At 34.9% G+C, this 11,755-nt stretch overlaps 1 protein-coding gene across 1 annotated transcript; it reads right to left on the reverse strand.

Annotated features, from left to right (window-relative positions):
* Window positions 1-2,415: 2,415 nt before the first annotated feature.
* On the reverse strand, window positions 2,416-11,546 carry RnrL (Ribonucleoside diphosphate reductase large subunit). Its single transcript, XM_067113733.1, has 16 exons — window positions 11,379-11,546; window positions 7,798-7,886; window positions 7,506-7,683; window positions 7,116-7,276; window positions 6,645-6,847; window positions 6,196-6,392; window positions 5,954-6,066; window positions 5,675-5,804; window positions 5,409-5,509; window positions 4,651-4,779; window positions 4,369-4,461; window positions 4,115-4,248; window positions 3,757-3,901; window positions 3,259-3,471; window positions 2,710-2,805; window positions 2,416-2,602 (listed from the first exon to the last, which is right to left on the reverse strand). Exons 1-16 carry the CDS (start codon window positions 11,428-11,430, stop codon window positions 2,495-2,497), a joined length of 2,142 nt encoding a protein of 713 aa, XP_066969834.1. The 5' UTR covers window positions 11,431-11,546; the 3' UTR covers window positions 2,416-2,494.
* Between the last annotated feature and the right edge of the window lie 209 nt (window positions 11,547-11,755).

An 11,755-nucleotide genomic window follows, 5' to 3' on the forward strand; every position in this document is an offset into this window, starting at 1 on the left:
ATCCATTATGATTTTTAGAGTATAATAATGAGCAATAACTCTATGCAAAACTTTACATATTTCACAGATTTGTCAGGAGTAGTAGTATTTGAAAGAAAATCCAAGAATATCTGTGGTCTCGTTTTTCATTTTATTCAGAAAACCCATAAGTTTTGTCAGTCTAACATGGCCCACTCTAAGAATATAGCAATTATATCATTATTTGTCTAAGCAGTCATTTTGTTTGAAAAAAAAAAAAAGCTAGAATCATTTATAGGCATTTGCCTCACACCAAACAGCAAATTTTGAAATTAGCATTTTTCCAAGATATACAAACCCTTAACTTCATATAGATATATTTCTGGTGCAGCCTGGACCTAGCTGAAGCTTGAAACAAGGTTTCAAAATTGACAGCTTTCCCAATCATTAGGTCTGTTTGAGGCACTGTACAACATTAGCTTTAGCTACCTCAATTATTTTTAGGTCCAGTTCCAATCAACAGCTGAATTATGCTGGAGAGTAACCCCACCACTTCTTGTGACTCCAGAAACTAGCATGAAGGATTCCTTAGGAGTGAAAACTGGAGCAAGGTATTGGACATCCATTTCAGAAAAGACAGCAAGAATTTAGTCCAAAACGACTTAGTCCTGAGCAAAGAACTTTTAGTACTGCCTCATTTTGGTGCAAGGAACTTGTTCATCAGCCTCCTACAAGGGACAAGTATACAGTATCATCACTTATCTTCCAGCAAAGGTTCTGACCACTAGAATTTCTAAGCTTCCTTACTGTACGGTTCAGTCCTATTCTCCTGTATAGAAATAACCTTGCTTGTGCGTTGAGTATCAGAAATACAATGCAAAGTTCAAATGTTACAAACTCAAAAATTATTTGGTGTTAATACTTCCAAAAACAAATTGCAAAATTACATAATGCTGGCTCTGCAGTATCAATATTATTTGACTGCAAGGCCACATCTACTCTCTTAAGGATTTATTTTCAAATGAAGGGTGAAAACCATTAAAGTTTTAGATGCTTTCACCAAAGTAATGCCACAGAGAACCTGTGGTGATACTGCACAATTCAGACTATAAAGCCCTTAAGGAACACTGGCTTAAGGCTGCAATGTAAGATAATATCCATTAAATCCTGTTATAAATTACTTCCTTAATGCTATATTCTCAGTGCAATATTTAATACTGAGATTTCCAACTGTCAGGTATTTGGTAAAATAAAAACTGATTTTCCATCAAATTCATTAAAAATTCGTCATAAAAATATAAACTCGACATAAAAAACGGCAATTACATCTTTCTGCATCTGCAGGAAATACAAAGAATAATCTTCCGAAGTTAAAATACTCGGGGGTTCCCTAACACAAGGATTGACAAGATTCTCTAACTTAAGACTAAAAACTTTCACTTCCCAAATCCTTACAGCAAACATACTCTAATAGGAATTTACACTTGAATATCATGGCTTAATAAATTTTTAAAAACTTGTAAATTAAAAGGATTTAGAAATTAGAAAAAACATGCATACAGTATAAAAAAAGCACTTAAGTCAATAGTTTCATAAATATATACAAACTCAAAACTAAAGAAATAATTTTAAGGTAAAAAAAGATTTAAGAAAAAATCCTAAATAAATGTAAAGATAATGGCAGTGATATGTAAGCTCTCGGTTGCGTTGTGCAGAAAACATAAGGCACCATTGTGAATGCACAACTTAAAACTGACAAGCAAATATACAATTGAAATAAGCAAAACTAATCACTCGAAAAAAAAATGCTTAATTACTTTGCTAAATTATCACAAAAGTCTCATTTACATAGAATTATCACAAAACATTTAAAAATCATTACTAAATGAGATATGTACAAAAATATTTGTGGGAGATAAATACAGTACATAAAAGCCTGTAGATGCCAGGTCATTTACTCTACGAGCCACACATCAGGCACTCGTCCTTGTTTTCTAAAGAACACACCATCGCTGCCATATTTTGCTCGCTTTCGCTCTTGGAACTTCCATTAACTCCGTTAGAGGTACCATTAACTGTGGTGGCATTCTTCAGCTTGGCCTTGTCAACTGTAAACTGGATAGCATTTGCAGCAGGCTTTGTACGAAGATAATACATGCCAGTCTTGAGGCCCTGAAAGATTTCGATTTCATGGCTTTCACAAACCTCGTACTCTTATGGTTAAATAAAAAATATATGCATCACTGGAAAGTAGAAATCATCCATTTCTTATCAAGAATTCGTCAAACTTTAAGTGACAAATTCAAGAGCAATATTAAACTCATATGAACAACTAACATTAGCAAACCATATTTTATTGTTTATTTCTTGAAATCAAACAACAGTAACACTGATTCACTAGTATAAAAGAAAAACTAATAAATCCTGTATCCCTAGACCTTAGAAAAAGACTTTTGCAATTTCCATGCATAAGTACGGTAAATAAGCTTTCATGATTTGGTTCTATGCAATATGAATATTTGAAATTTGGCTCTGATCAGTAGAAAGCACCTCTATCAGCTGCCATTTTGAATAACAACCCAACATGGGAGATTTCACTGCACGTTTTGTGAGCTTTCAGGTCAGCAGGAATCTTCTCAATTTCCTGCAAGAAAAATATTTCATCAGCTTTCAAATCATAGACTGGTTAATTTCACAAGTTTGTCCAGTATATTGACACAACAAAATTATTAATTAATGAAACATTCATACCTGAATTGAACCGTTCTTTGCAATAATTTCATTCTTCATGTCATCATCCCACAATCCCTGTTCAGTCAGGTCCCGAAGCAAGTGGTGATTGACAACCTGAAATCAGAATTCAGTAAATTAGTTTTTTAAGCAAAAAGCTTTATACCTCATCAATAACTTAACTGGATGAAACCATCAAATGTACATATCTGAAATACTACACAAAGCAATTCAAACATGAATCAAGAAAAATTGGGACCTCAAAAGTTCAAGCAAAGATGTAATTTACATCTTTGCTTGAACAATTCTTACATTTTAAAATTACTAACATTTTTATCTAATTACTAATTTATTTTTCTTTTCTAATAACTTATCCCTTTCTGTATTTCCTATTATATCCTCTGTTATTTCTTTCAAATGAGCACATTCCTTGGAATCTTGAGTTTCAAAACAGTGGCCCCTGTGGGGTTGTTCTATATGAATAGGGTTTATCTTCTGATTAATAATACTAATAAGCTAAACACATAACAAAAGTACTGTTATCTTATAATTACCAAACAATTTCCCTACCTGGAACTCTCCAGACAACACCCGTCTGCTGTAAATGTTTGATGTGTAAGCTTCTATGGACTCGTTATTTCCCAAAATCTGAGCTGTTGAGGCAGTAGGCATTGGGGCAAGGAGAAGAGAGTTGCGAACACCATGTTTCGCAACCTTTGCCTTCAACGCTGCCCAATCATGCAAATCAGTCGGGGTCACATTCCACATATCATGCTGGAAGATCTGCAAGAGACATCTAGATCAAGAACAACTCATTTACTTACAACCTACTTTTACATACTGATTGGGCTGACACTATATATGAAGTTTGCCATCAACATGGGGGCCATTTAACTTGCAATCTGATCAGCAGCTTCAAAAAACCTCAAGAACAAAACAGCAATGTAGTATAATTTAAGTTTCATAAAATAACAACAAGAGATCATTGATTCCTGGTTACAGAAGAGTAACAACTTTATTTTTGGAACTAATTACCTCACAATGAAAAATTAAACTTTAAAAACTTACCCCTTTGCTTACAGGGCAACCTTCGTAAGTTTCATATGGGCCAAGCTTCTCAGCCAGTTCACAACTTGCCTCCATAGCACCATAATAAATAGTTTCAAAAATTTGTTTATTGAGCAATTTTGCTTCATCAGAGTCAAATGGATACCTGAAAGAAATTCCTTCCTTAGATATGGACATAACATGCAAGTGTTTTTGACTATACCAAGTACACTAAGCCTACACCAACTTTGTCATGACAACCACAACTAACATAAGGTAGCAAAATTGGGCACTAGCCTAAAATACTTTCAGAAAAGGCATTCCATAATACATAATTTGTTTGATATCACAGTCATGAAAGGCAGAAATAAAGACCAACCTCATAAGGATAAAAGCATCAGCAAGGCCCTGAACACCAATTCCAATTGGTCTGTGTCGCATGTTGGATCTGCGGGCTTCCTCAACAGGATAGAAGTTAACATCTATAATTTTATTCAAGTTGCGAGTGATAACCTGTGAAATATAATGCTAGTTAGCATGAATCACAAAATGGGGATGTTCCCAACCTACAAAAAAAATTTATTACAGAAACTTGTTTCTGAGAAATTTCTAAAAACCCAATTTTCATCTTACCTTTGTAACTTCCTTCAGCTTATCAAAGTCATATGTACCGTCAGATTTTACATACATGTTGAGTGCAATAGAAGCCAAGTTACAGACAGCAACCTGGGGAAAAAATCCAGTACGGTTAAGCAAAAAACATTTCACATCTACTAATACATCTCTAATAGGGTGTTACATACTATGACCAATTTAAAAAATAGTAACTGACATTATGAATAAATCAATATAGGTACTACAAAAGCAATGTAACATTCAATTAAAAGTTGTGCAAAGAGCACATGATGATCTTACCTCATCAGGAGATGAATATTCTACAATTTCAGTACAGAGATTGGAACATTTTATGGTGCCTAAATTCTGTTGATTGCTCTTCCTGTTGCAAGCATCTTTATACAGCATGTAAGGGGTGCCAGTTTCAACCTATAGACAGAAAGAACACATTACTAAGCTGAACTCCTAAAATAGTTCATACATTTAAAATCTGGATGAAGGCACTTGATACACCAACTCCTGCATCCACGTTACATATATTAAGACCAACCATTGTATTAATAAAATTAAATTCCATTATGAAACACCTAGAATATTTACTGTTAAGATTGTCTCAATATAGAAAATAAAAAAAAATCCATGTTCTTGTGTTTACGGTACAGTGCCACCAATATTTACTTTATATATGTCTGCACTCATGAATACCACATTAACAATAAAACCAAGTCATCAAAGAATACATACAGTACTGGAAATTATGATTTAGTTAATTTCATGATTTACACAAATGTAATGATTTGATATTGAAAATTTTTTCTCTTAATGGTTTCAATACTAGAATGGATTCCATTACTAATTCAGCTTATAAACATCAAATGCTACAGAGGACTTCTGCCTGGGGTACATCCACAATTCTATAATTCAGCTATGATAAAGCCTAGGGCACTGACCAATAAATTTCTCTAACACAGCATTCTTATTAGCATCAAATGTAAGCAATAAGAGAAAACTGTCGATGACAACCCTACAAAAAACTATAACATTTGAAGACTGCCTACCTGAGATTCAATGACAGCATACCACAGTGCCTGAGCCTTCACTTTACGAACGTAGCGACCTTCCTCTTCGTACTTTTTGTAAAGGGTCTCGAATTCCGTGCCTGTTGAATAAAGGCAGAATAAAATATTAAAAATATTCCAATATTAGCATCTTAATAATACCCTAATCCTGTAAAAAAAAAAAATGGAACAAATCACATCAACATCAATTATATTACCAAGACTTAGTAGGCTAATGAGCCAAAGAATTAAAGGTCTATTCTCACCCCAAGTATCATGGAGGCCAGGAGACTCATTAGGACACATGAGACACCAGTCTCCATTCTCTTCCACACGCTGCATGAACAAATCTGGGATCCACAGTGCATAGAAGAGATCTCGGGCTCTTTGTTCATCCTGAAATTTTTGTTCAAGGGTATTAGTTAACCAACAGACTATAGTACATGTACTTAGAACTTCTCAAATCTTACTGTACTTACAATAATGCACAACACTGAAATCCAATTATAATACGCTATTACAAGCAGCAGATTTCAAGTTCTCACCTTTCCATGGTTCTTGCGAAGATCAAGGAAATCAAAGATGTCAGCATGCCATGGCTCAAGGTAAATGGCAAATGCTCCTGGTCTCTTGTTACCGCCTTGATCAACATAACGTGCTAGAAAAGAAAAACTTTGGTTGAGAATACTTAATTGAAAAGCAAACTTTTCGACAAAACCAAATACATGACCTACTATAAATTTTTCAATGTTCAAAAAGAAGAATTTGCAAATATAAATTTGCCTACCTGTGTTATTGTATACACGAAGCATAGGAACGAGACCATTGGAGGTACCATTGGTTCCAGCAATGTAGCTACCAGTAGAGCGAATGCAGTGAGCATTCAAACCAATGCCTCCAGCAGATTTTGAGATAAGAGCGCACTGCTTGAGTGTATCATAAATGCCCTCAATGCTGTCGTCCTTCATCGTCAGCAAGAAGCAGCTGGAGAACAATAATTGTTGTAATATAATGTATCAATAATGCCTTGTAAAAATAAAAAAAATTATGTAGTACATTATAATGAAACTATTTGAACTTTCTTTGCCAAAGATAAAAATCAGCCTTAAAGCAATTTCCCAAACCGAACTGAATATTCAGATTTAAAAAATAAGTGCATTAATTCCATGTTACACAACACTAATTTCTTACACAATGAATGAAAAGTAGAACAAGTTACATTAAGCAAAACAATACCTAGAAAGCTGTGGCCTTCTTGTAGCAGCATTGAAAAGTGTAGGTGACGCATGAGTAAACCATTTTTCAGACAACAGGTTGTATGTTTCAATTGCAGCAGGTATATCTTCCCCATGTATTCCAACAGCAACTCGCATCAACATGTGCTGAGGACGTTCTGCAACCTTACCATCAATCTTCAACAAATAGGAGCGCTCCAGGGTCTGCAAAAAAAAAAAAATAAATAAATAAATAAATAAATAAAACATGGAATAGCAAATTGGCAATTCTGAAATTCTCGTGGAAGCATTGAAAGCTGTAGACAGTGAGTGTACAGCTGAAGTACAGTATATAAAATTTACACTAATACTTAAGGCTACTAAGTGCTATATTTCAAAATTAACAATTCTTTCCTAAAACTATTCAACATAATTACAAAGTTAAAACACTGCATATAGAAACAACAATAGCAACAAAATGAAGTCTACCAACCTTGAATCCAAAGTAATTGTAAGAGAAATCTCTATCGTAGATAATGGCAGAGTTCAGCTTATCAGCATTGTCCATAATGATCTTGTAATGCTCATCACTGAGCATTGGCATCTTCTTGCCAGTTTTCTTGTTGGTCATGTGATACAAGTCATCCATTACCTCTGCAAATGAACAAATCAAGACCAGTTAAACAAACAACTTATTCATATATACAGTAACCCAACAAGCTTTAATACTGACTTTCAAGGCATATACTAAATATATTCTACATTAAGGTATACCACTAGCCTAATACAAATAAGCTTTCTTCAATTATATCCAATTTTTTGTAACCATGGTTTAATAACAGTAAAATACTTCAATACAGTACTTATGAGAGGAAATAATTACCACTGAAGGTTTTCTTTGTTTCCTTGTGAAGATTGGAGACAGCAATCCTTGCAGCCAGAACAGCATAATCAGGGTGTTTTGTAGTCATTGTAGCAGCAGTTTCGGCAGCCAAGTTATCCAGTTCAACAGTAGTCACACCAGTGTACAGACCATTTATAACTTTCAGAGTAATTGCAGGCTGAAAAGTAAATGTACCAATAAAACATTTACAGAAAATGTAAATAAAGAAAATATACACAAAACTGCTTATATTATGTCAACATGATACTAAAACTGCATAAAAGAAACTTACAGGATCAATAAAGTCCATATGAAGACCATAGCAAAGTTTCTGAATGCGTGAGGTGATCTTGTCGAACATGACTGGTTCCTGTCGTCCATCTGAAATATAAAGCAACCACTGAGCTTTCCTACACAATCATCCGAATATTCAAATGTCCAAGTTAGAAGCTACATTAAGATCAAACTACCTAAACACCTAATAAGAAAGGCTACAGCCAATGTTCAATACGTCAGGCAACACCATGTTTTTAAACGAGAATTAATTTTCAACTAGGATGACAAATTGAATAGCCTAAGAACTTAACAGTCATTTAGACTTTCATTAAAAGAAAATACTGAAGGTCCTACAGTTATGCTTCCCACCCTGCTAAGGTTCAAGCAAACTGGAATGACTACTTTGGGCTACATTTCAAACTAGCAACAGCCATAAATATTAACCATCTCGCGCTTGTGGGGGTTCCTATAGCACTACCTGGTACACGACTTTTGCCGTGGAGGGAAAAGTCGGGCTTGCGCGGAGTTTCATTGTAAAAATCGATACGTCCCAACTATAACTGATATAGGCTTCTGGTTTGTTTTATGATGTCGGCAAATGATTGAATTTTTCCCTAAAGCAATCAGAAAATCTTTGCAAGGCTTAGAAATAATAAAATACATGTGATGAACGTGAAATTTTTAAAGAAAATCGTAGATATTTTTTTAAATAATCATAAAAAATACAATAATTAGGTTTGGGGAGTTTATTTTATACATAAATGGTGTGAAAAGGTTTGAACTGTCACGCGGAAGTAATCATTTTGTTATAAATGTTTGCTAATTAGCTGTTACCAATTAAAAAATGCTAATTTTTTACAGAGTGCAATTTTCAGATTTTCCAACCTACTTATTTTGACATTTCGTATCGTACCTAAGTAAGGAATAAAGACAGAAAAAAATAAAGGTGGCATTATAAAGCTGAATAAATTTCCTATAAAACACACAAAGGAAAGATATATGTATTGTTAGAATAAAATTCAGCAATTGTCGTTCGATTACGGACAATCTTTTTTTTTCTAAGAAAATACATGGCAACGATTATTATACAGAAACGTTGACATTTTTACATTTTGCTGTTCAGCACAAAGTACAAAGAATGGCCGTCTGAATGATATATAATACATGCACACTGAAGTTATTCACAGATGCACAAACAGGCATACAAAAAATTATCTGCCCATGCATAAATTCCAGCCGAACTACGCCGTTCAACGCGTATATACGCTGACATTTTTTGTAATTACTCAGTAATAAATAATGCTAGAAAAAAAGTGAAAACTGCGATGGAAAGCTGAATAAATTTCCAATATATATATTACCTAAAATCAATAGGTGTTCCCAGTAAATAATTGAGCAATTGAAGCTCAAAGACATAAGTTTTGTTTTTTTCACGTAAAGTCAATTGTTCGCTAAAGATTTTTATATAGAAACGTTGATATTTTTAAATTTTGCCGTTCAGCACAATGAAGTGCAAAGAATGGTTGTTCAAATGATATACAATACATGTACTTAAGTTATTTACAGATGCACAAACAGGCATACAAAAAACTATTCATGCACTCATAAACCCTAGGCCGAACTACGCGGCTCGACTGGTTTCTAGAGTGCTTATATTTACGCTTACATTTTTCGTAATTACTTGGTAATGAATAACGCTAAGAAAAAAGTGAAAATTGTAATGGAAAGCTGAATAAATTTTCTATAAATAGCCCACATAAAAGCAATAAGTTCCCAGAAAAAACTGAGCAACTGAAGCTGAAAGATGGAAATGTTGAAAGACAAAAATGTATGTAAAAAAAAAATACTATCTTATCAAAAAACACTTGAAATATTATTCAAAATCCTCACAAATGCCGATAAATGATAAGAAAGCAAAAAAAAACATGAGAGCGCTAAAAAGATGTAACTCGGTCAAAACAGGAGGGGAAGTGCTTCAGTTGGGGGAGGACTGCGGCGCATGCGCGATACCTATCGGTTTCCTGTTTACGTTGTCTTATAGGTCCAAGATCTACCCACGCAATAGCGCAGTCCTCGTTTTCTTCGGATGACTCGTTTTTTTGGGGGGTGAATTTCCCCCGAAAATAACTCGCAGATGACGCAGAAATTGCGTCATCAGAGCACTTACAGCAAAAAATTTATTGGCGCAGTTTCGCATCACCGGATCACCAGAGGGTTAAGATAAGCCAAGACTAGTTTTGATATTTATGGGCATGTGCCAAGTATTTCATAGTATGCTTCACCTGAGGTTTATGTTAACCTAATAAGCCACATAGCTTAACCATTAACACATTACGCCTGGGCCATACAATCAAATACTTTTGGTGTGGCTGTTTACCCACAACCTGTCAAACCATATGATAAACTATTTACACGATAGGCTATGGCCTCACGCAGGTTTACTAAAAGTTGGGAGGGAAGTTGGCGCTGCATCAAGCAGCCCACACAATGCTGTAATGTAGCCTTTTTTTTGCCAAAGAAAATGCTGCATAAACTGAATTAACTGACAAATTCCTTACTGTCCGACCTTATTAGGGTAGTCATAGTATCAAAACTTAAAAGGTCAAAATGCAATAAGTCAAGGGACACCTAAGCTACTTTGTTCATATTAGCTTTGCATAGCCTAAACCAATGCATTAGGGTCTTGGCCAAATCAATTTATGGTAATTGGTTCTCCCACGCCAAATCTGTATAGGCTACATTTAATGCCAGTCTGAAAAACTAAAAGCCCACCAAAATCATTATTTGACTTTCTAAAGGTATGATGCTGACACAGCTGCTTCTAGCATGACCACACTTAAAACTAGAACATTCACGTGGCCCACGTTACAGCAGCCAAGCCCAATGTCCACAAAAACACTTAAAAACGTGCAATTATCCTATATTGTAACTTTTAGTATTACCCTTTTAAATTAGCCTTCACTACAATACTTTCTGTCACTTGACCTAATCTAAGCATCTAAGATACAAGACTGGTGACTATTGTTACAATAGCCTTGTCTAAGGCAATAGGATCCCCTAGCCTGTAGGACTGTGCTAATTTATACTTTTATGGGATGTGATGATCATAAGTCTTACATTCAGCTAGGTCTCATCGTTAGACTAGTCATGTAATGATTACTTAAAAGAATAAAAGCGTGTCTTGGATTGGCCCTAGCTAGGACAGGCCTTTGTTACAGACAACCGTACAGAATGCGCACATGGTTAGGGGTTAACCCAAGCTAATTTTGCTAAAATATCGTAAAAAAACAACAGAAATCTTGCAAATAACTCCCTGATTAACATACCTTTAACCAATTTTGTAAATTATCTTTAACCTAACAACGGTTGGATCAAGACTAGGTTATTCATTTAAGTTATAATATATAAATACAGTTATTTTTACTCTAAGAATATATAAATACTGTTATTTTTACACTAAGAATATATAAATAATTAAAATAAACCTATTCCTTCAACCACGCTTACGTAAGTCAAGTCTGGGAGAGTCGGTATTCGCTTAGGGGCTAGACTTCAATCTACCCAATAAAACGTCTGGAAAAATATGTCTATTCTCACCTCTTTTCAGGACGTACATCTTGGACCACATCTTCTCTACTGGTCGGACCATTTTGCCTTCTGGAGACGAATAAGCGAACTGAATCCCTCCACAAAATCCTGCAGGGTTTTATACTAACGTCGACGAAGCGTCCGGTAGCTCGGGAAGTCCAGTCAAGAGTGCGCGGGTTTTTCAGAAAATAACGAAAAACGCGCGAAATTTTCCATTTGGCCAATGGCGAGGGTTCCTTTAAGGTCGTTTGTCTCGTAGGATATGATTGGTCGGTGTTTGTCTCTCGCGTTGACAGGATGTTACAATTATTTCTCCGAAACGACTCACCGCTCTCCGACATCAGTTGTTCCGATGGATCTTGTAATCAAAATTTCCTTTTTTATTC

This window comes from Macrobrachium rosenbergii, chromosome 2 (assembly GCF_040412425.1).
Source record: "Macrobrachium rosenbergii isolate ZJJX-2024 chromosome 2, ASM4041242v1, whole genome shotgun sequence".
In the NCBI taxonomy this organism is placed as follows: Eukaryota; Metazoa; Arthropoda; class Malacostraca; order Decapoda; family Palaemonidae; genus Macrobrachium; species Macrobrachium rosenbergii.